General features: G+C 43.7%; 1 protein-coding gene across 1 annotated transcript in view; it reads right to left on the bottom strand.

Moving 5' to 3' along the window:
• Window positions 1-4,207: 4,207 nt before the first annotated feature.
• Window positions 4,208-25,351, bottom strand: part of UMODL1 (uromodulin like 1) — a 44,552-nt gene continuing 23,408 nt past the window's right edge. Inside the window, exons 12-19 of the mRNA XM_025896233.2 lie at window positions 23,127-23,239; window positions 16,648-16,861; window positions 13,320-13,765; window positions 11,890-12,032; window positions 10,491-10,727; window positions 9,476-9,635; window positions 6,664-6,751; window positions 4,208-4,395 (exon numbers count right to left, since the gene is read on the bottom strand). Of these exons, the coding sequence (XP_025752018.2) occupies window positions 4,208-4,395; window positions 6,664-6,751; window positions 9,476-9,635; window positions 10,491-10,727; window positions 11,890-12,032; window positions 13,320-13,765; window positions 16,648-16,861; window positions 23,127-23,239 (1,589 nt within the window). The remainder of the gene's footprint in view (window positions 4,396-6,663; window positions 6,752-9,475; window positions 9,636-10,490; window positions 10,728-11,889; window positions 12,033-13,319; window positions 13,766-16,647; window positions 16,862-23,126; window positions 23,240-25,351) is intronic.

Genomic DNA, 25,351 nt, shown 5'->3' with positions numbered 1-25,351 from the left:
ATGACATATTTTTTAAAGCACAAGAGCTCTCAATTCTTTTGGAGCAGCTGTCAGAACTGTACAGATTAAAAGCCCAGGGAGGCTGGTGTGACAGTAGTTTCAGATTAAATCACTACATTGTTTCAATACTATTATTGAACTGGGAATGTTGAATACTCCTTTGGCTGTCTTTGCTGCAAAGCATAAAACTAAAAACATGTTTTTTCTTTTGTAAAGTTGAAGAAAAAGACCCTTAGTAAGTATATGTATGTATATAAAGTTGTTGGTGATTGCAGTCCATTGGTGTTTGGATAAGGCCATGTATTGTGTTTTAAGTGATGTTTGAACATTATACCGATACTTGAAGCTGCCACATGCACCAATGTACATCTTAATACCTGTGACTAAATCATAAAGGAAAATATAACAGTACAGGAGTCAACAATAAGTTACAAGACTGCTTTTATTAAGGCATGAAAATTCTTCTGAACAGGCTCAGTCACAACAGCAGTTTCTGCTGAGCATCCAAAGCATGGGGGACAAGCTATTGGTTTGCATTTTCTCTAAAGGTTAGTGCTCAGCCCTTGTAAATGGCATAGCTCCACCAAAATCAATAGGTAGATCTCTAGTCCTGTCACCTCCAAGGAGTCCGGGATTGTAAATACTAAAAACTAGAAAAATATTTGTAACAAAATAGCTTATTCTTTCACTGCGTGCAGAAGGCAAACACATTACATATTTGAGAGAAAACTGAGCAAAAGTTGAGAGACTCCTACATAACAAAAGCTAAGGGTTATTTTGAGAAGTTGTGGACTCCCCATCTCTGGAGGTTTTCAAGGCCAGGCTGGACAGGGCTCTGAGCAACCTGGTCTGGTCTTTAAGGTTTTAAGGTCCCTTCCAACCCAAACCATTCTATGATTCTACGTTCATCAGACTCTAAGACTGCAAAGATAATTTAGTTTCACCAATGACAACTAAATTATATATATATATATATAAAGATCTGGTATGGTAGCAAGGACAAGTCAAGTCAAAGTGTTTTAATCCTTACACAGTCACCTGAATCTGAAGCCCAATGCAAATGACTAACTCTGAAATGTGAAATGTATTTATATATTTAAAAGGTGTATATAAAACCTCTAAGATCCATTAGTATCACCTTTTGCAAAATGTGGAAGTCTTTTACCCCGTTAATCTTATTTTCTAACATAAATTGGACTAGGGGGATAGAAAAGCAACTTTCCTATTCCGTTCTGTACCAAAAAATCAGCACCTAAGTGCTACTAAAAGTGTTCATGCCTTTGAGTTAAGGACCAATTTCCACTAAGAGTTATTTATAATGTTGTCCATTGGTATTGAGGAGGAATTAGTTTGTTCACTATAAATTGATGTGACCCAGACAGAGCAGACTGTCACTGTGTGGGAGGAGCACACGCAGCAAACAGAATAAAGGGGAGGTGGGACAAGTTACACCACCATTTCACTCTCCATCTTCCAACACACTCCCTGAAGTGGAGTTTTGGGGCAGCAGAGAACAGCACTCCAGGAAAGAATCCTGCAGGAGATGCTTACTGTGTGGAAGTGGCTTTTGTTCCAGTTTAATCCAGGTGAACAAACTGTTGTTGTACCCAATGGAGTGTGTAAACTGAGCCTTTGCTGCAGCAATAATGGTCTTGCAGCCAGGCAAAACTCAGCTCAAATATATAAACTATTCAGTTATAATTGGAGTGCTCTCACTTGTGGCCTGACTGTACAATCATTATGGTCTAATTAACAGAATATACAGGTACCAATTGACTTATCTGGGCTGCCAGCAGGAAAAATCTTTTTTTTTTTTCTCTTCTCTTTTTCCACTGAGTCCTTGTCGATTACAAAATTTACAACCAAACCTCAAAATCAGAGTGCTGAAGAACACTCTGAGCAGGTTAAGCCCCAGACTCACAGTGCCTTTTTCTTGCTTGGTGGTAAATCCAATGCTTGTTCTCCAGGTTCTCAGTATACTTAAGGGGTTGCACAATTAGGTCTTCAACGTTGTTGCAGCTCCAGGTTTCCACCTCACCTTAAGTAAACAGTGAATTACAAAGCGAAAAAGAGATTTCTCTGCAGGTTTGATGATTCACTTCCTGGAATATTTATAAAAACATGCAGCTTGTCAATAGTAAGGGCACAAGTGATGCTGAGATGGGCACATCGTGATGTGGCACAGTGAGAGAGCCAAATCTTGGAATTTTAATAATGAGGTCTTTGGTTTTTCCCTTCTGTTTTATCCACGGAAAAAAACTGCCAAAATTCACTCGAAGCTGGAGCTGTAGTCATTAATAGTTCTGAGGACACCAGGGAAGAGCCAGATTGCTAAGAAAAAAAGGGGGGGGGGGAAACAGAGGGTTTAGAAGCCCTTTATGTAGGATAATAATTTGGAAGGGTCAGTGTTGCAACCCATCCAGTCCACTACTGAGAAGAGCAATGAAAGCCAAATGTCGAGTGAAGACAAGCTTCAGTTCTCCACGTGATGAGATATAATCCCACTAGGAAAAAGAATTAAAACAAATTAATCATGATTGAGAAATCAAAGAAAGTAACTTTCAAAGAAAGTTAATATATAGGAAAGAGCTGAGTAGCTCCAGCTTCTAAAAGGAGCCATTAGCTGAGACTCCAACGTGGTGTGTAAGCATTATGAGCCTGACAATATCCTTTATGCTGCACTCTGTTTGCACAACTCCAGAATTCCCATTACTATCAGGTGTTGTAAACACCCATGACCACTCAGGAGAGCAGGGTGATGAACACAAGGCAAGCCATTCTTCTCTCTGTGGAGAGACTCAGAGGCTTCATGTTCTGGTTTTATTTTAATGAACCTCAAAATGCCCTTTATGGCTCTATGGTGGGACTTTTGTCACTGATGGAACTGTACAGCTGCTGGAGTTAGTCCAAGGAGTCCTGGGTATCATCCCTTTGGAATCCCAACAGGTAGCCCTGCCCAGCCTTTGGGAAGCCATCAGAGCATCACCCTCACCTGCAGCCATCTCCTGAGAGCTGCCCACAGATGGGTGTCACAGAGAGTGTGATCAATGTGACTGTAAAACTGGCAGACAATGAGCTACTGGTGAATACTATTCAAGATTCCCAAGCTGATAGCTGGGGTACAGTGTTCCCTGCCCTTTCTCTGTGATTTATATCAAGCATTATTGGCCAGGGTGAATTGAACTAAATTATCTGCAAATACCATCATGATGAGTCCAGTAAAATCAGTGTAGTCACTGCCAGCTGCACTGTCATGCAGGAGCCCTCCCTCCAGGAAAGGGTTGCTGACTAACTCTGGTAACAATGTCAAACAAGCCTGTTTCCAGGAACAGAATCTGATCCACGGTAAACATCCTTGAGTTGTGAAGTAGTAATAATCATGGGCTGCCAGCAGCAAAAATTGTTTCTTTTTTCTCTTCTCTTTTTCCACTGAGCGAGGTGTTCTTTTTCAGCCTGCCAGCTTTCTCACCTCTCTCTCCTCCTCTTAAAGAGGCAAGCAAGCCAAATGGTGGTGAGCTGCTAGAACACACTAATTTTTACAGAAAAATTGCTGAACCCTATGGTATTCTGGGAAAGTGTTAAATTCCCAAGTTGCAGAGACAGAATGTGTTACAGTGGTTAAGTCTCCTCAGAGCTATCTTTTCAGACTCTGTGCAGGCACTTGTGTGCAGTATTCATGCATCATCAACATTTCCAGCCCTTTATGTTTAACATCCCACTATTTTCTTGAAAAATATTTCTTAAAAACAAACAAACAAAAAAAAAAACCACCAAAAATCCCCAAGCTATTGCAGAAAGGGAAAATTTCTGAAGCAAGTTTATAAAGAGAGTGCTAAAGTTCGTCTCCTTTATTGTGCCAATCCATGGTCCAAAACCAAAAGTGATGTGCTTCTTTTAGGGAAATCGTTATTGGTGTTCTTTTCAAGTGGTGTGTCATTTACTCTGCCTGAGATGGAAGCCATGAAGGAAGATGAAGAACACAATGCTGCCTTCCTCCTCTGTAGTCCTGCAGCATTTGAAAACAGGCAAGAACAGTTTCTTTCTTCCTTCTGTGGCCTTCACCCACAGCCAAAAGGAGAGCAGGTTCAAATACTCTCAAACAGAGGATGGTCACCTACAAGTATTTCACCATTTCAGGAAGGAGATAAATAGCTAAAAAAAGCAACTGGTCATAATTCAGTACTTACACAAGGTAACCTGAGGATCTCTAATCGTAGAACACTTGGTAGCTGACGTTGTCAGACTTGATTCTGAAGTTGTATCTTCCCATCTTTCGCTGGTACTGGAAGATGAGAAGGCTCACAACTCCCAGCACAAACCCAACCACAGTAAGGGCAATGAGGATGATGTATCCAACTCCCATTCCAGCCTCCTTTTCTCTCTTCAAATCAGATGCTAAAAGAAAAAAAAAAAAAAAGAAAAACCAAGAGGTGCAAGAAAAAAAGCTTTGAAATCCTTGAGTATTTTACTGGGGTAAAAAACAAGCCTTTCCTACAAATTAGCCAGCAGAATCTGCCAGCACAGAACTGTGATGCAGTAGTGTATCAGCCTTCTGGGGAGGGTGATTCTCATGGAAAGGTCATGAGGACAGTCCATGTTCTCCCTTTTGCACACAAGTGTAGAGTCCCTGCAGACATAAGTGTGATTTTCAGTAAAATAAGAATTAAAGAATCAACACTGGAGACTTTTTGAAAGAAGAACCTTAAAGGCGAAGCATTCTCCCATCTCAATCCTGCCTCTGTTCATCTGTGATTCTTAAAACCCACTTGACTTGCTTTTATCACATATGTAACTCTTCTTTAATCACAAAGTATCTAGGAAAGGATTCTCCATGTGTACTGTGTCAAGGCTTGTGTTTCCAACTGTCTCCCGAGGCACCACAAACCATCAGCAGAATGTGTTCTCCTGGTTTACATTTAGACACTTCCATATATTTGTCCAAATCTACCAAAAGATCCCCCTCTCCCTTTAACATAGTGCCTCTCTTCGTGTTTGTACATGTACTTATAATTCATTCTTGTAAAGGCTTGATGCACCTACAAAAATACATCTATTTGTGTGCTTACATTTTCAGGACAGCACTTATTTAGCCAAGCACTTATGTGGTACCCGAGGTACACAGAAGGCAAATACCACTGCATTCATTCCTGCAATTACAGGCAAGATTTTTGGCCAAAGGGCAGTGTTGGCAGCCACAGAGGTGTGTAATAGCTGTGTCCAAGCCACATAACATCCAGGGCATCATTCCTACAGGTCAAAGCAGTGCTGTATAGCATATTCAGTATTATTTCTGAATTTCAACATGAAACAGAGGAACGAAGAACATGCACAGTGGAAGTGGCAGCCTGTATCCAGATACAGACTGAACAGGCCTTCCTAAGAACATGTAGCAGTGGCCTTTGCTATGGAATGTGGCCAAGTGTAGGCAGAGCAGTGAGAGCTTTTTTTGTGTCTCTTTTGTTATTACCTGACATCGTAATTCATGTTTTCTCCTTCAACACAGAGATGCAGATCACTGTCTGGGTCTGTCCTCACACTTAAAATGAGTTGTGAGTGCCCAAACTGGAAATAGGAGACAACCTTTAGTAGTGCCACCTTTGCCTAGGACTCAGTGCAGTACAACCCAAATAAAACTCCCCTCACCAGAGGTCATTTGGAGGAAATGGCCATTTTTCGGTATTAGAAAAGCACTGGAGTCTCCTGTGAAAAGGATTGTGAGAGCTGCTTGTCATAAGAGTTGAAGAACAAAACAAGCTGCATTAATAGCTAAGTTTTTTTTAAAAAGAACTAGTTCAGAAATGAACACTGAAGGCCTATTTGAACAGACTGATATTTGCATGTAATGGAAGAAAAATACAATATGCTAAGTCAGAGTCCATTTCTAGGTCCAAAAGAACATTGTGAACTCTCTATTCACAGCAGCCACATGTTAAAACTCTGATGCTGGCGAGCCCAAATACTCTCAGAGAGTGTTTTAGATTAATAAGTTATGAATGCAAGTGGCTGGAGGAGGACTGATGACAGAAAACATCACAGATCACAGGTGCCCTTGAAAACACCACTCAGAATGCAGAAGAGGTAGGTGTATAACAAGTCAGACCTTGCTTGAACATAATGCTGGTGTTTGCTCTCCATTAACCTGTACTGCACCTCTCCTCCAACGTGCTGTGCATCAGCTGTGCTCTCTGCCACTTCCCCTCATGGCCAATGCCAGGGAGTCAAAGGAAACACAACAACAAAATCTCTTGCATCCTCAGACATTGGACTTCAGAGCTCAATACAATTGCAGACCAACAGCAGGGTAAACACTTGGAAAACCGATTGCAATCTGAAAGATTGGAGCTGCTTTCACACTTCACAATTGAAATTGCTGTTTGATTTTGTGGTTGCTGCACTTGCTGCCCTGTGCAAACAGCCACACAAAGCACTTTATCTTCCTTTCTACATTCCCTTGACAACCTGACAGTCACTTCACCCAGGAGGGCACAGGGTTCTCCACATTGCCACGTGGCTTCAGCAAGAACCCTTGATCCTCAGGAATATTTGCAGAGGGGCACGAAAACCTTGCATCACAGGTCTTCAGCTTCCTTTCCCAGTAAAAGATGATCCTGAAATGACTGTTATGTGGTGTCCCTTTTTTGCAAGCATCTGTTCAGAACTCACCAGCTGCTTTACACAGGGGTCCCCAGGATGTTCTGTGTGTAGCAATGACTTCTCCAGCCTTCAGGAACCGAACCATGGGGTGGCATCTCTGCAACAATCAATTCAAACTCCAACAAGTAATGTGCCTTACTTAATCAAAAATACAAAGCCTTCTGATGAGCATGTGAAAGCCCAGTGCTATTCTCACTCATTGGGGTTTTTGTTTCTTAATGTTGTGCTTTGTTCAACTGAAATTAGCACCAAAAGGAAGTTCAAAGGAAATGGCATCAGTATGAAATCTGTAATTGGTCACGCTGGAAAACACTGCTGTGAACAGACATTTCACACAGACAGTCCCTTTCTTTTTGTTAACTTTCTGTTTGTTTTAAAGAAGCCTTATGGGAGAATAAACTTATCACTATTTCTACATGCCAGGGTTTTGCAAACATTTTTGTTGGGGTGTTTCTACTGCCCATGGCAGATGCTAGAACCAGCACCACCAAAAGCAGTAGCAGCTTTCAGTCCCTGCCAAGCCACGTGTCATTTTGGAGCTACACACAACTTCAGTGACATGTGAATTAATAATCTGGGAACTACCAGTTTGAAAGCCCTGCCCTGTGAAATGCTGGGGATCAGCTGCTTCAGCTCTGTGTGAGCAGCACTTTCAGAACACGCAGCACCCTCATCCTCTGCACACTGCCTCGACAGCACTATTCACTTTGTTTGCCCTAAGGGTCTCTGATGGGAACTGCAGCCTACTGGAATTAATAAAAAAACACTGTGGCTCTCCTGAAAGTGCACATAAAACAGAGATACTGCAGCATCATACTTATAATCAGCAAAAGAAAGCAGGGAATTGCAAGGGTGTCCTACCAGTTTATATATACAAGAATATGTTACCACTGGTTACACCAAAAATTCTCTACAATCCAATGCCAGGAACAGTGTCTTTAGATGGGTCAGTCCCCAGAAAAATACCCATGTGTCTATGACTTTTTTTCTACCCTCAAATAGCTTTCCCAGCTGGGTGGATCCATTAGAGAATGTGCTCATGTAGCTGCTCCCTGATGGCAATGATTTTGTGGTTCCACATGGCCATGGAGCAGCCACGTTCCACCAGACACCACTCCTCATTCCAAGTCATGTTTCTTACTCATTTCTTGCTACATTGCTCCCCAGCCTATTTCTTTTTACCCCAAACTCTAGAGCACCTTACTCTCTTCCACTGAGAAAACAAGGGGGAAAAAAAGACAGAGTAAGAAGAGATAATACAACATGCAACTCTCAATTTTGGGGGTAAAGAGCTGAAGCAAACCTGACCTCAAGCAAGTCAATACTGCCTGAAGTAACAGATCAGAGGATCAGATCCCAGACCCTGGGCCCTTTCCCAGTCATCTTATACTATTTCCAAATATACCCTCTTGCTCCAGTTTTCCTTGATCTTTGCACCTTCTGCAGCTCCCACCACCTTCTGTGTAAAAGAAAAAGGTCATCCTTATGTAGAGGTGCCTAATGCTTGTCTTCTCCACATCACAGTTTGGTCTCAATGTAAGATAATGAATTCATTGACTTTTCATGGGGGTAAATTTTGCATAGGAAAAAGAAAAATTAAAAATGTACATATACATATGGATATATGTGTATAGATAGAGATATAGATATATTCCTCCTCAGCTGTGCAGGGCACAGTGAATTCAGGAGGGCAGCACCTCCTGCAAAGAAAGGCATAGACTGGCAGCTGAACCACTGATTTTTAACATGTATATTCATATTGAACTGTAAAAATGGGAGCCATCTTACCACAGTCAGTCTCGTTTCCTGTCCCTACTTTATTTCTTTATTATTTATTTATTTATTTATTTATTTATTTATTTACTAAATCTGGAGGAAGCTTTATACTTAGAGAAAGGAAACAGGTATCTTCTGGTAGCCACTTCTAATCTTTCAGGAAGAGATTGTTTGCTTTATAATGGGCTGAAACTGTGTTATTTAGAGCTAGAGGAAAGTGGTAAACAATGGAGGAACACCACACTGCTAATGAAAACATCCTTGATAGAAAAAGAGCCAGGAAGGTTGGCAGAAGAGAATTCCCAACTGTCTACTATTAAAAAAAAAGAAAATCATCAGCAAAACGTATTTTTTCTTATTTCTATAGTAGCAACACATTTTTAGATAAAGTTATGTATCACTTACTTGGAAGTAAAAAGAAACAAAGCAATGTTTTGTAGCACAGACAATTAGAGACTGCAGTTCTTATCAGAACACTGCTTTGTTTATTGCTTTAAAAAGCAATCAGGCTTTAAAAAGCCCTAATAAACTCTATTAGAGTCACAGACCTAGAAACTTAATGCCACTGAGCTTCCTGTCCTGGAACCTAAAGTATCAGCTGAAGCACCAAATCTCTAGAGGAAAAGAAAAAAAAAAAAAAAGAAAGAAAAACATCCTGAACCAATTTAATCTGATTTTTCCTGCTGACACTGCAAGTATGGGTGCTCACTTTTTTGTGTCATGTCCATCTGAGCTGATATTTTTCTGAACAGTCTAATTTCCAGCCACCCCTATGCAGAAGAGGAAGGTCCAATTCTCAGGTTCCCCAGTTCTGTGAAAGCTCCATGATTTTGACTATGAGCATGAGGAACAAGAAGAAAGGCAGACACTTCCACATGGCTGTAGTCCTTCCCCACTCCCCTCTGCTCCTGGCAGAGAATGAAGGAAACTTCAAGAGCTATTTAAACCCAGTTTGGAAACATTACTCCTTCCATTCCACTGAAGGACAGCATAAGGCACTGAGAAAAATACACATTTTTGGGAAGAAAAATAGCAAAACACTTACTGTCCTGCAGGTTCTTCCCGGTGTCTCCATACAGATACGAATTCTGCAGTGTAAGTAAACCACAGAATTGTTGACAAAGGAAAAAATTTTCATCTTAAACTGGGCTTTGCTTGAGTTGCCATTCTCTAGCAGTGTGGTGTATGTGTTTGGGATGGGACAGCTGAAAAGGAAGAGAAAAACCAGACAGATAGGGCTAGAGAAGGCAAGCTGTGGCTATAGCACATATACTGGGTTCTAAGGCCTTTCCTTCCTTTAGGAAGTCACAGCCAGACCCTTCATGAAGCAACTCTGGCAGCGCAGTGATGATAAGGGGATGTTTGCTGCTTATTGTCACAGTAACCAAACAGAAGAAGAGATTTGAGAAGTGGTCAGAGGGTTGGAAAATAAGGGAGAGAGTAGCAGAAAGAAGGATTTAAACTTGGCTTCACCAAACAGAGGTTGAAAAACCATCACATTAAAAGGAATAGGTTTTGTTACTGAGCAAAAGGATTATTCTGTATTTTAAGGTGGCAGGTGAGCCCAAGGAGTATGACATTGGGGTGACATTAGTGATCCAGACAGGAACAAAGCTCCTCTTTTACCAGAGGCTGCATTAATATCATGTGTGAGGGATTAGCTAACCTATTTATTCATTGATGAGAGGCGTATAAGCTCTTGGTAGAGCTGAAACCACAAGAGAAACCTCTGAACCACAGAGAAATAGATAAAGCACACATTTTTTCCAATGCTCTTTCACTGCTGACTGCCAAAATAACCTTCAGGTCAAAAGTACAACACCTTGACAAAACTGTAGAGAAGACAAGGAAGCTCAGACAATTATGACTTGGCCCTTTGAAAACCCTTTTCACACCTACTATTGTTGTTCAAAGGTGTGACCAGTCCAAATGGAAAGGGAACATGTACATGAATGACAAGAACACACATAAAAGGCATTTAAAATGTGACACATTAGCAGTCAGTGCCACTGGAAGATCTAAGGCATGGCAGATGCTATTTGTAAGTGGTATTGCTGTACCTGTTGCTGATAAAAACAAATGAGAGGGTATCCACTGAATTATTAGTTGGAGTTGCCCAGCAGTCAGTGAGAACCACCTTGAGCTTGCTGTCCCCTCTCTGGATCCCCACTTCGATCAGCACATCATCACTGGCAGAGACACTGAAGTTCTTTGGTACTGGGGAGTTCCCAATAAACAGCTGCATTTGTGTTCTGAAGTGTCCAGATCCATGCAAGTCCTCAAAGATGGTGTAAAGTCTGAAAAATCAATTAGCCTCCTTTAAAGACCACAGATTTTACTGTATGCTTCTGTAAGTCATAAATCAGTGGCTGTTTCTCCACCTCTTGAGCATATAAATAGTGAAGAGTTATCTGCAGTCCAGGGTGTCAGGACACTGTTCAAAAGGAAAGGAGGAAAATGCATCCAGTTGGGAAGGCAGAGAGCATGGAAACACGAGTGGGAAAATCCAAAGGGTGGAATGTCTCTGCAATACAAGCAGGGCAGAGAGAGAGATTTGAGTGCAGCAGAAGGGGAACAAGACCACGAGGTCTCTGAAAGTTCAAAATAAAGACAGTAAATCTTAGTGCAGAAGAGAAGAGCCAAAAGAAATTATAATGGACAAATCTGAACTCAGTAATCAAAATCTGAATCCCAGAAAGTGAGGGGCATGAGAAAATTATAGAGCTCAGAGAGAAGGGGCCTGGCAAAGACTTTGCAGGGGAACAGAAAGGAAAATGTGATGTCTGGACAGGGTTAGGAAGCAGAAGGTGGATTTGGTGCCAGTAGGTTAAGCATGGTCCTAGAGGAGGTGCATTTGTATGAAGGGAGGATGTTCCCCATCAGAGTAAAGCTTGTGCTGCCACAGTTTCTGTGAGTATGAGCTTGATTTTCTGTGAAGTGTGGATTTGATTACATCTAACTTGAAGATGGGGCCTTCCATAAAAACCCCCATGATTTGCATTATGTGTCTTCTCTTTTTCCAAGCTGACCAAATCAGGATTTGTGGGGGTTAACAATTGCCATTCTCAGAACCCACAGAGGAGTCTGCAGGCCCACATCAGGTAAAAAGATACATTATTGATATGTTCCAAAAGCAGGGAAATGCTGTTACTGCTACATGGGATTGCCCAGGAAGGCAAAGAGAAGTGAGGAATTCTGAATTCCTGAGCCTGCACCAGTGGTTCCCAAAGGTTTATTTTCCCTCTCAGGCTTGTTGGCTGCTGGATCTAATGGCACAATAGGTGGAGTGGGAGAGAAGCACATAGCAGGAATCTCCTGAGCACGGGACTCCCAGGATGGCAGGCTATTCAGCATTGCAAGTACTTTCACTGGATACAGCTACAGCCCCTGGGGATCTTCCCAATGCAGCAGCACTCAGCCACACAGCAGCGTTTCAAAGCAGGGAGAGCTGTTACTTACCCTTCTGCAGTGTACCCAGAGGAAGCCAAGGCATCATTTTGAAACTCACAGTGAATGGGACTGGCAACTTTTAAGTGGTGGATTATTCCCTGAGCAGGAAAGTCGTTCCGAAGGATGGTTTTCACTACAGTATTAGTCATGTTCTGCAACGCAGAAGGAAAAAAGCACAGCTTGTGAACATCAGTGTTTATAGGGATACAGCAGAGCTACAGGCTTACCAGTGTCAAATGCTCAGGTATTCTCCATTCTTTTGGCTGCAAAAATCACATTAAACCTCTAATATCTTTGTTGCTGTACAGTGAGACAATGAAAATCCTCGATTCTCCCTCACTTTCCTTCGTATCATGTCATAGAATCATAAAATCACAGAATTACTTGGGTTGGAAGGGACCTTAAAGATCATCCCATTCCAGCCCCCTGCCATGGGCAGGGACACCTCCACTAGCCCAGGTTCCTCAGAACCCGATCCAACTTCACCTTAAACACTTCCAGGGGTGGGACAATGATCCTTCCTTAGCAATGATCATTGCTCCAGAAGGGAATTTCTGTACTTTGGTCTGCTCTGAGCATAGCCTTTGGTTTGGGATCCAAGGAGATAGCCATCACTCTCTGTCCCCACTACCGGTACCAACTGAAGTATTTGTCAAAATGAGACGATGAAATTGCTTCTAAGAAAAGAGGAACTTCTGACAGCTGCAAAGGGAACCCAGAGGGAAGTGACTCTCAGTTTGGAGAGACTCTTGGAGAGCATTCGAAGGAGGACAAGGACGATGGTGAAGGGCCTTGAGGGGAAGCCGTGTGAGGAGTGACTGAGGGCACTTGGTGTGTTCAGCTGGAGAAGAGGAGACTGAGGGGAGACCTCACTGCAGTTACAACTTCCTCAGGAGGGGTAGAGGAGGGGCAGGCACTGATCTCTGCTCTGGGGGGACCAGGGACAGGACCCCAGGGAATGGCCTGGAGTTGTGTCAGGGGAGGTTTAAGTTGGATATCAGGAAAAGGTTCTTTACCCAGGGGGTGGTTGGGCACTGAACAGGCTCCCCAGGGCAGTGGTCACAGCACCAAGGCTGCCAGAGCACAAGAAGTGGTTGGATGATATTCTCAGGCACATGGTGTGACCCTTGGGGATGGTCCTGTGCAGGGCCAGGGGTTGGACTCAGTGATCCTTGTGGTCCCTTCCAACTCAGTACACTCTGTGATTCTGTGAGTTTTGCTGCCTGACCTCAAAGACTCCCCTTCTCTTTTGTGCTTGGCCCCCATCCCAAACAGAGGTAACTTTCCATCACAGGAAGGAGGTTTCTATCTCCAAAGGAGTTTCAACAACTGATAGACTGTGCACCTAACTAAGGGTCTGCCATTGCCTCTCCCCTCCCCACCCCCAGAGATAAAAGTGCTCCAGAGTTTCTTTGCACTCCCTGGCTCAGAGGACTTACAGTCTCCACCTCAGTGCCACAGTCTCTCCATCCTGCCTGCAGCACAACGTGGGTGCTGTTGCTCCTGCTCACGTTGCAGTGAGGCTCCCCCAGGTACAGGGAGGCTTCTGGGATGGACTCCTGCTGTAAAAACCTCTTCTGGATGGCCAGGACGATCTTCCCAATTTCACAGAACACGCTCACTGCGTCTTTAATGGAAGCCTCCTGGGCAGGTTTGGCAAGGGGGGCTGGAGATGCTTGAGGAGAAACATCAGGAGTTGACACGGGATCCTTGGAGAGAGGAGGCAGCACCGTGCTGGAGAATGTGGTGTCCTCCAGAGCCTTGTGCTCAGCAGCAGAGAAGTCCAGTGAAGCAGGGGAAGAAGTTTGCAAAGATGTCACAGATAAAACTGTGTTGTGCACGGGTTTCTTATCTGTCACTGTTGTCTTCTGGCTGATAGGAAGTGCTGAGGAGTGTCAAAAAAATAAAGGTACGGTTGTAATTTACAGGTTGATTTCATAAGTCAAAAGCAAGATCCAAGGAGGAAACTCACAGTTACTGGCAGGAAACTAGCTTCTTTTGTTTTTTTTTTAACCTGCTCCACTTGCTGCCAAAGCTGTGGCTTTTTTTAAGAGCCCCAGAGACACACACAGTGCCTGTCAGTAAAGCTCAAGTGCTTTATTTCCTGACAGCTGCAATAGTTAGTGTGTAAAACATGTATATACAGCTTTTGGAAGATCAGTGCCTGCGAGAGATCCCCACCTGCAAGTGGCTCAACAAGTGTTCATATGTTTTTGCTTAGTACTGCAGGAGACTCCACAGTTCTGGGTGAGGTTATAAACAGGAGCAGAGCTTGTTAAAAAAAAAACTGGGCCCATTTGTGACCAGTTGCTACCCAAAAAAATATGACCTTGAGCACTTGGAAAACCCATTTTGGGGGAAGTGTGGGACAAACCTCATGTAGCAGACCCACATTGCCCATTTGTGTCCTGAGAGAGAGTGGGGAGCTGAACAGATGTGTTGGTAGCAATCTCTAATGGTTTCAGGAAGAAAGCAAGTGGAGAAAAGGAAGGGAAAAAGAAGCACAGGTTGAGATCAGTGTGCCTGTTGAACACCAAACATCCAGCACAGGCTCTGGGGTTACCCTGTGGCTCTTTGCTGGTAGAACCATCCTAATTATTCATCCACCACTGACTTAGAGACCGTGAAGATAATAAACTCCATTTGCACTGAAACACAGAGGATGTGTCTCATTGCACAAAATTTCTCTTAAATACTTTTAGTGGCTTGAACATAAAAATAGCATCTATCTCCCAAGCAACATGTAAAATCTGTACACAAAAACAAACACACACAAACACACACACAGAGAGACATATATATCTCCTTCTGAAACTCCCCAGCTTTCAGAAATGCCCCAAATGAAAAAGTTACTGATTTGAGCAACAGAGGAAGAAAAAATAAAAGCCTGAGCTCTTTCAGAGCTGGATTTCACAAAAGCTTAATATAACATTATTATCTTAGTTAAAGAAAACTGAACTGGTTGGTATCAGTTGACAAATCGATGTGACTTCAGTGAAAGAGTTCCTTATCAATGTGGTTACAAAAGCAAATATAAATTGTTGAAGAAGCCTAAGAGAAGGAGCTTAAAGACCCATCAGACACCAGCTAACAAATGACTTGGGGAAAGAGAGAGGCCAGATGAATCAATTCGTACCAAAAGGAAGTTTGTAATACCAACATTTCCTTCCTCCTGCCATACAGAGGTCAAGCCACCTATCTAGTACTTTCTGTTACCTTCTCTGTTATGTTTTCTGTCCCCTCCTTGCTTGTGCATTCATCATAATCTGTTGGGTGGTACATTTAAGCAGAAGACAATGCTGGAGAGCATAAAAATGAAAATCTGATAGTTCTGAAACTGGAGAATAGTCAAATCACCGGGGTGTCACGATGAGATCACACCTCTTAGGTGTCATACCCTACTCTGTGTGTCAGGCAGCTGCTGGGTCTAGGAGAGGTGGGATACTGGAAGAACAGCCTAGAGGGAAAATTGCAAGGCACTGACAAACTCGTCCAAAAGCTGGGCTGCCAGTGATGCTCAGCTGATATTTAAATATAGGCACATTGCTCCTGTCCTCCTAAACTGATCAGCAGCCCAAGGGGATGCTCCTAACCCAGAGGCTTCCTCGGTTATTCCCCCATTTCACACTCCTAAGGAGGTTGTTGGGAAATTCCCAGCATGAGTGAAGCAGAAGAGTTGTGTGATTGGTCCAAATCACCATCTGGTTGCTTTCTTAATTTTTACCTGGCCAAAATTTTCACTTTTGAAAGGCAAAATATGCTTCTACTTCCCTTTCTCTTCCCAAGAGAAAAATAGGACCAGGTAAGGACATACCAACTTAGGTGGGACTCAGAAAGCAGCACCTGCTCTATGGGGACCTGTCCCTGCAATAACCATTTGTTTTAGCACAGGTTCAAGGGGGACAGGTACTCTACAAGCCCCACCATGAGATAGTTGTGATCCTACTAATTAACAGGATTTGTAACTTTCCAGATTTACAGCTGTGAGTGCAACAAGCAAAAAGGATGCACAGGGCGGAGCATAAACATGTTTCTGAAGTAATTTTGCCTTAGATTCTAATTGACAGTTTTAACAATATTCTTGGGACAAATGCACTATGTCAAGGATATTGTATTTGGTATTTTTTTCAGAGCTAACTTGTGAGCAGAATTCAGCAGCTGTTAGTCAAGAGACTAATATTTGTTACTTATTTAAATTATATATAAAGGAAAAGAAGTTGTACAATCAGCCATTGTGTTGGTCTTGGCAACATGTGGGTTTTCACCTGAACTCCCAATCCACAGATGTGTGAGAAAAACATGTGCTCCCAGTGAAGAAGAATTCACATGTTCATTTATTTCTTTCTCAGGGTTTCTATCACATACAAAATTACCAGTGCAAAGCAGAGGGCACTGTGGTTTTCAATCCTTTTAAACAGAGCTAGTTATGGTTGTGTACAAGGACCCATTTCCACTGGTAGTTTATGGACCCTAAAATTTGTGACCAGTGTATCTAACATCCCCTTACCTTCTTCTCTATAAAATTGTTTCCAGATATAGACAAAAAGAATAGTTGGTTTTGTCCTTTTGGATCAGTGGTACCTCATTTCCTATGTCATCTATTGATGTTATGTGAAAAAACTTCTTGAATGAATAAGCAGGAGCAATATAAGGAGAGAGAAAGGCTTTCCATGCATCTGTTTTACATATACATTCACTTCAAAAGATACAGATTGATAATCATCTTTCTAGTTCTGAAGAACTCTTGGGATACAAGCTGCTCCTTACCCTTTATGGAGAGGCTGCTCTTGTCAATGGTGAAGTAGGAGCTGTGTTCCAAGGCATCCCGAAAAGTGGTGATGACACAGTGGATATCCACATCTTCTGCAACCACTAAATTGAAACCTACCACCGTGCTGCCATTGCTAATACCTGTTATCAGCACTTTAATCACACCAGCATCCACCTGCTGAAGAACATCGAGGGGCAGAGATTTATGTATCTGGAATAAAAACAAAAGGCATGTGGAGATGGATGCATAGGGGCAATTAAATTTTAAGCTCCCAGAAGAGTATTATGCATTTCAACTGTGCTCCATACTCTAGAGAGAAGCAGCAGAAAATTGACCTTTTGCTTTATAACGTTTTCATTCTACAGCAGCTGAAGGATGTGGTGTATATTTAACCACGAATATTAAACAAGCCAAGCAATTAAAATATCTCGTCTGTCATTTGACACTGGTCCTTGCCCCTGGTAACAGAAAGGGAGGGAGGAGGCTGCAGGGGAGTTCCCGTGTTCTGCCTCTCAAAATGCCTCCAGGGAGAGGGGGAAATCCAAAATGAGGAAGAGCTGCCAATGGAAGTGGAGATGCTCTTGACACTACACACTGCATATATCTCTCAGAGGGGTCCCACAGCCCAGGTATGTTACAACTTACAGCAGACCACCCTCAAGCCTTTCTTCACATCTGATTTCTCACCAGAGCCAAGCCAATAACACCTCTTTTTAAGTGGCCAGAAGCACGGTAAAGAAAACAGAAGGGTGTTCTTTTTATCTGCTCTGCCGAACAGTTCAACCTCCCAGTCTTCAATTTGATTTCAGAAATATTTCATTAAAGTCTTCTGTGAGGAGTGTCATATTTTTTTTGCAACTTCTGACTGTCATCAGGGCACACAGCCCCGACTCTTGATCCTCCTGGAGAGCCCAAGAGCTGGGCTAGGAAATGGCTCTGCGCTATTTTAAATAGGAACAGTCAGCCTCAAAATATAGCAGCACCAAATCACCACTGAATTTAGGTCAGTCTAGAGAAATCAATAAAATAGGTGCTTGCAGTGTGCACAGTCACCTTGGACTTCACTGGTGGCCCAGAAAAGAAAATGCCACCTTTTTCAAAGTGCAGTGAGCCTCAGTCATGACTTGTCTGGGCAGCTCCAAAAGCTGCCTCCTTCACCATGCTGGAGAGGAAGATGGAATGCTTTCTGTGGGGTGGGAAAGCACAGCCCTGTGTGAGGGTTTGCATCAGCTTGGCTGCCCAGCCTTGCCACTGCCCAGCTCAGATGGAGCCACCAACCCCTCTCAAAGGCTGCAGCTTATGCTCAACCTCTCCCCTTCCCACCCTCCGAGGCTGGATACCTCTGGAGGGCAGCCAACCAAGGGAACATCTCCTCCTCTTCACACAGGAGAGCACTCCATGGGATAGGGCAGCTGGCCTTATGCAGGAGCCCAAGGAGGATGTACAACAGCATTTGCACTTCCAGCATCATTCCCCTTCATCTCTAACCCCAGCACCAGCCACAGGAGAAGCAGACATAGGTCAGATGGCATCATCTCATGGGAGCAACACCAGACCAGACCAAGGCTAATAAATATTAATTCAGCTTTAAAGGACATTTTGAGAAAACATCATACACAGAAATACAGACTGTTTCTGAGAAACTCACTATGAAAAGAGACTGGTAAACATCCACACATTCTCACCTCAGTCTTTTTCCTTCAGTTGCCCCGAAAAGGGGCCTGATGAGACAGCACTGGACTTCCCAAAGGAAAGCAGGGAACACACACACAGAGGTTTGCATGCCATCTAACCACAGGCAGAGCACATACCTGAAGACCAGGTGCCTGGGTAAGCCCAGACTGTGTGATACCATCCATCAATGTCCTGAATTTTTCCATTAGAACTGTATATTTTCTTCTCTCCCTCTCCCCAGAAGATGCTCACAGATCTGTGTTTCTTAATCTCCTTCACATGTGTCTAGGAAGTCTTTTTAGATTCTTTCACACTTACAGGTAGAAAGTGCAGCATAATTGGGACATAACTTTCGAGCCTGCATCAGGCAGGCAGGACAGGCTGTTCTGAGCTATCAGTATAAAAATTGCACTTAGAAACTGCCATCAAGAGTGCAAGGGGACACTGTCCACAGCAAGACAGCAGCTCCCAGCAGCACAGGAAAGACAAATCCTGTACTGACCCCATCAACCCTCCCGAGCCTGGGGTACACACAGCAGCCACCAGCCTCAATGCAGGACACAGAGAGATGGAAACAGCCAAAGAAACACCTACATTTTTTGTGATTTCTCAGCATATTTGCTCTTTGCCTTCCCCCTCCAGTGGCTGTCAGGCTCCCAGGAGAGGAAGGCACAGAGCAGCAGGGCAACCTCACCGTAAGGGCCAGACGAGCAGCACTTGGCCCAGGTCAGAGCTGTGCAGGAGAGTCACCTCTTCCCCACACCTCACTTCGCTTTAGACCCTCTCTTTAGGGTACATCACTCACTTCCCTTCCTGTGCTCAGATTTCCAGGGAATTAAGGGGCTGGGTGGGGGCTACACTGCAGCCACCTCTTCTTCCTCCACTTAACTTCTGCAGGAAATGTCTGGAGCAGGAAGGGTGGACTTCAGCCATGAGTTTAAGGCAGAGGTCGTGCCAGTGGTGTAATGATCAGAGCTGCCAGCAGTGACTCCTGCCTTGCCTCTTCTCAGGGTTTTCCCTGGCAGGAGTCAGTGCTGGGAGCCAGCAGGAGAAGCAGCCTTGTTTCTCTTGCACCCACACGCAGAGCTGGTGCATTTTCTTCTGGATTATCCCAGGTGATCACAGCTTTTGCACACCTGTGTGCCCTGCCTGTTGTGCATTACCCAGCCCCGACTTGCCCATTATCCATTATCCAGCCCTGGAGACAGCCCCAGGATTTGCAGGCACACTCATTTGCAGCCCTTCCCTGAGTCATCAGGGCTGTTGTGTGTTGCATGTGCTGGGTGGCAAAGTAACATTGCACAGAACAAACCCCCTGCATGCACCTAGAAAGGGCTCCCATGTGCCTGCAAATCCCACGTAGCAAACCTTGCAGTGCCCCATGAGATGGAAACAGCTCTTCCCTATAAAAGCCTGGGCAGACCGTAGGTTGTCCTTGTCAGACCCAAAATCTCCCATTTCACCAAGCTGGGGGCTTTGGGCCCCTTCTCCTCTCTCTTTCTGCTGTTTCACAAGCAGGTACTGAAAAGTTGGAGGTCAGCCCTAAGCTTTCATCTTTCATAGTTTTTGTCTGAACTTCTGGACATTGAATACAAACACCTGTGACATCCTCTTAGCCCACCCTGATTTCATCCTCTTTCCTTATCTATCCTGAAAAATGTATTTTTTCAATTCTTCCTTTTCACAGAATCACAGAATCATTTAGGTTGGAAAAGAGCTCCAAGATTGAGTCCAACCTCTGATCAATCCCCACCTTGTCAACTAGACCAGAGCACTGAGTGCCATGTCCAGTTTCTTGAACATCTCCAGGAACGGGGACTCCTCCTTCTCCCTGGGCAGCCCCTTCCAACGCTTAACAAGCCTTTCAGTGAACAAATTCTTCCTGATGTCCAACTTGAACCTCCCCTGGCACAGCTTGAGGTCATTTCCACTTGTCCTATCAGTGTTTCCTGGGAGCAGAGCCTCACTTCCACCAGGCTCCAACCTCTCTTCAGGGAGTTGTAGAGAGGGAGAAGATCCTCCCTGAGCCTCCTTTTCACCAGGCTAAACACCTCCAGCTGCCTCAGCCTCTCCTCATGTGACTGACTCTCTAGAGTTTGCTTTGTTTCTGTCCTTATTCGTATTTTTCCTCCCAAAGTAGATCTCGCAGCTTTAAGTGTCAGGGGACATTCACTGTACTTGTGTTTAGCCACTAGGTGACACTACAAAACCCTTTATGCAAAAGGCTTCAGGATTTCACAACAGGTACCACACCCCGGGTTATCAAAACAATGCTTGATGAAGGAGGGCTAGAAGAAAAGGGGAAAAAAGAGAACTTTTTGGAAAGAAATATTCAGTACCCTTGGGCATGCGGTTTTCTTATAAGACAAATTATCTTTGAGTCTGTCATTGTATTTACAATTTCTGTAGCACATAAAGGAAACCTGAGCAGAGCAGGAGAAATCAGAATGCCAGAGGAGTCACAGAAAAGGGAAAGAACATGAGCAAAATTAACACCAGCTCCCTTTCTCAGGCAAGAAGAACAGGAGGCAGGTAAAGTCCGTTTTCAGGGCCAGCTGGAAGCCACACTAAACTCAATTTAACAGGATGGAAAAGGCCAATTTTTATATTTTTTTTTTTAGGAAAAGGGAAGTGGCAAACCCAGGCAGCCAGGCTTACCCCAGGGATGGCTGTGGCATGTTTGGTGGGTTTTCTGGGAGCACCCATCCATGGGTCCAGGGGAAATGTCAGCAGCCACTGAGGAATTTAATGCACCTCAGTGAATGTATTTTCAATTCAAACCTTTTGTCTTTACTGATCCATTTTCTCGAGGACAAGCCCTAGTGTCATGATATTCTTCTTGGCTGTTTTCAAAGACAGGATAAGCACACCCCAAGAAGATTAAAACACTCCCTCACCCTCAGCTATGTTGTTTTTCAGTTGCATTGCAAGTAGAATGGTGAAACTACCCTGGACAATGACAGTGCAAGCTGTCCCATCAAGTTTTTACCTCCTTCTGATCTACACATTATTTAAAGGATGATATTTCCATTTGCTGTACTGCCAATTTAACCACATGGCACTTAAGTGCTGGGGCTAAAGAACATTATACGCATTAGGATTTATAAATCCTCTGAATTGTAGATAGTGATTCCAAAGAGGTTTTAAAACATGTCTCAGGCAAAGTGTATTTAACTGGAACCTGATAGTGCTTTTAAAACCCATAGAACTTTCCTAACTCACTTTAAAGGATCCATTTCTGGTCCTCATAACCTGAAAAGAAAATCTGCAGATCTTTCTGGTCTCCTAAACTTCATTTCCTTTGGCTTCTAAAAATGCAACATTTGTAATATTATTTTGCTATAATATTTTTTGCCATATCCAGTAGCTATGCAACTACTGACTATATAGAATGGCTTAGAGGTGGGAAGGAATCAGCACTAGCACATCTCACCAGCTGACCCACAAAGCTGGAGTGCTGGAAAAAGGAATTAGTTATTTACAATCACAAGTGGTCATTTTCTGCCTGAGCGCTTGAGAACCAGGTATAACTGACACAAAACTTACTTTTGTTCCTTTATGCCATCATTTTACAATTTTTCCAAGCATACTTGTAGCTGTGATTTTCTGGATTAAAATATCTGACTGAATGAAGAAAATATATTAATTTTAGTCCGTTTCAACACTATGCTGTTCTGAAATAGCCCCAGGGCAGAATGTGATGCTGAATGAGAGTGAGGTCAGTGGAGAATTGCTCCCTTTTCACTTTGCTAATCACGTCACTCTGCTTTTTTCACCGTTTTCCTGATGTGACAGCTCGGGGCCGGAGCAGCTCCATGAAAGCTGTGCTGGGCTAACACATCCAGAAAGGTGCAAACCAGCAGCGGCCACTGGGAAGCTGATTTGATATCCAAGAAGACAACATCATGCACAGATCAATGGACCACCCTTTTCCCTCCTTGCAGTTGTCTCTGACCCCACGCTGGCCTGAGCTCTGCCCCAACACGCGCTGCCGTCGGGGCACCCGCTGGGTTCAGCTGGGTCTCAGTGCCAGGCTGTGACTCTGCACATGGTGAGTTTAGGGAAGCCTCAGCAGGGTTTGAAATTCATACAATTATCAGCAGTGGATTTGTCACCGCAGTTATCAAGGCCTCTGGATAAACAGACAGTAAAGGGGAGATAAGGAAGACAATAAAGCACAACCGGAGGTTTTTTCAGGCGCGGGTGTGTCTGAGTGAGCACCAAAGGAGCAAAACAAATTCCCTACAAAATTAGAAGAGTGATACTGTCAAAGCCAATGCCTGAGAATTCTGAGAGTGTTAAATGTGCAGAGGATATCACTGTGTGCTTTGATATCCTGCACTCTAATCAGAACTGAGAGCAGAGGTGACATGACAAGAAACCTTTCCCTTTCCAGATACGGGGCTACAAAAACAAGGATGATTATAAGAACTGTCAGCCTTGAGGTACTATAACAAAGGGTAATAGCAATCATACAGTTAATTAATCTAGTGCTGTGCAGGGCAAAGGTAGCAGAGCTCTTTGCAAGTTCCATTAACTTTTCACCACACCCCTGGAGGAAATCAATAATCCAGTACAACTGGGTGTGAAAAGCAGAGGATATGGAGGCACCAGAGAACCCCCAAACCCTTATCTTCCTCTAAAACACAGCTGTACACTCATCCTGCAGTCTCAGACAGTTGGGGGAACTCAGACTTTACAGAGCTGTGCCAAGGGACACACATGAGCCTTCATGGGAGAAAGACCATACACATGGTTTCTTTGAGGCAGGTAACAGGTCATATCCTTATAAACCACTTACTTCATCAACAAAGAGCTGTGCAAAGGTTTGATATTCCTCACTGCTGGTATTGCTAAAGCCTGGGGAGTATTTCACATTTGTTATCCGAACTGTGCCACTGAGCTTCTGGACAGCTGCAAAGTAAGAAAAAAAAAGACAGTTTAAATTCATGTTCTAGGGATTGTAGCCCATGGACAAGGGTGTGACAGTCTCCAGCATGCCTGGCCACCTGGATATCTGTATGCATCAACTCATAACAGCAGAAAGCTTGAATGGTATCCAAAAGTCATCCAGCACCTTAGTCTGCCCTGTCTGAGCCCCAGATGACTCTCAAGAGGGGCACTGACCTTCTGTAAATCTTATATCTGCCAGCTCTGTCTGGGTTGCTCAGTTAGCTGTCCCACCAGTCCCTCCAGAGGGCAAACCACTGCAGCACCAGAGGAAGGCTGGGCAGCTGCCTGAGGTTGGACATCTACACTTTAGACAGCTGTGGTGGGATAAGATGAATCCCAACAGGGTGTATTCTTTCCCCCTGAAATCACATCACGTTAAGGCAGTCTCAAACATTTTAGCTTATTTCCTGATATTGCTGGTTTTCCCAGTTTCTCTGGGTTTGGCACTGTTACCACAGATACTGGAGGTGATCAGAGGTCAGATAAAAGGGCTCCTCAAGACATGGTTTGTACCCTTGGCATCCTTTTAGTGGCTTGCCTGGCAAGTTGACTGCCATCACTCAACACTGTGACCACTGCCAGCAACTCATCTTCCCTCTGCCTCCCAGCTGCTGACAGGTCATCACCCCTGGCATACCAAGACCTAATGTTACAATGGTTTATAAAAATATGGGATAGTCTTCACGAAAACCCTCAGGGATTCTGTTATCTGATTCAGTTTAAAGTTGTTTGTGAGTCAAGTTACAAGTCTTTGCTCCCTGGTGCAGCAGCTTGCTTCGCTCCCTACACACTCCCATCTGCATTTCTACAGTGTGTAAGGCACCAGGTTACAGCTCTGAGACTGTCAGACTCCTGTTCTGAGTTTTAGTCTCCCATATTTCTGAAACCTTGCTTTACAAGAATTTTAAAGCAGGGTTCTGCATAAACTCTGTGGGCCACTTTACAGCAAAGTTGGTTCTAGTCACATTGGGATAATAATCATTTGAACTGGGACAGGATCTGGAAAAAAAGAAATAATTATCAAGTAAAGCTTTGCAGGGGAGAGGAGAAATGCCTGCTTGAAGCAAGTCACTGAAGGAGGCTTCCTTTATCCCAGCATACTTCTGATCCTGAAGGAACCCCCTCCACCACCAGTCCAATCCAAGATTTTGGGCTTGCTTTTTTGCTATGCCTTGTGTCCTGTCAGGTGAACATAGGGATCTGAGGGGTGAATCACATTCAGTTATCTCAGGTGAGAGGGGGAAATGTTCTGAACAATTCTCAAATGAAAAAAAACAACAACAATATTTAAAAGACATGACAGACTATGAAGAGTTGGCTGAGGTTGAGCCTCCAGGTCAGAGATGATGCCACAAGGAGGAGCTACATATTAAACTCCACCAAATATGGATTTTTGCCTTCTAAATTCCTGCCCCAGGCTAGTGAGATGCCACCATGGTGGTTCTTGCTCTTGTTCCTCAGGCATAATCCCTTCACAAGCTTCATTCCCAGCAAAGGCCCTTGGCTGAATATTTGATTCAGGGAAAAGAAAACAGTTTTTTTATAAACTGAACTTGTGTAGAATTCTTCAATTTTTTTTCCAGTTGAAAAAAATTACCTCTATTTTTTGGTCGGTTAAAATTAGATTTTGATATTAAAAAAAAAAATTGTTTTCATTAAAAACAAACAAAACCCCCCATTTTTTTACTCATCCCTACACTGAAAGGGGGCAGGGGAAGACAAAGCAAAGCTGTAAGTGAAGGTTTTCAGTTCAGCATAACAGGCTTTTCAGCCCAAAATTATCTGTTTCCTCTCTTTGACCACTGAGGTCCCAAATCAAGTATTTGTCCATCTCTCTTCCAGGTTTCATCCATGCCAAGCAGAGCCAAGGAAGAGAGAAGACAGAAGCTGAGCAGGGCATTGGCAGGGCTGCCCAGAGCCTGTCAGGGTGGCAGGAATGGTCACCCTGGCACTGGTGAGTAGGGCTGGGGGTAGGAGAGGCTGGAGGAGCAGCAGAACTGGCCTTACACGGCTGAAAAAATGATTTTCCAGGGAGAAAGGAATGAGGGAGAACTAGAAGCAGAGCTGGATAAG

This window comes from Manacus vitellinus, unplaced genomic scaffold (genome assembly GCF_001715985.3).
Source record: "Manacus vitellinus isolate BGI_N305 unplaced genomic scaffold, ASM171598v3 scaffold_7_pilon, whole genome shotgun sequence".
In the NCBI taxonomy this organism is placed as follows: Eukaryota; Metazoa; Chordata; class Aves; order Passeriformes; family Pipridae; genus Manacus; species Manacus vitellinus.
This window is presented reverse-complemented; position numbering and strand designations above follow the sequence as displayed.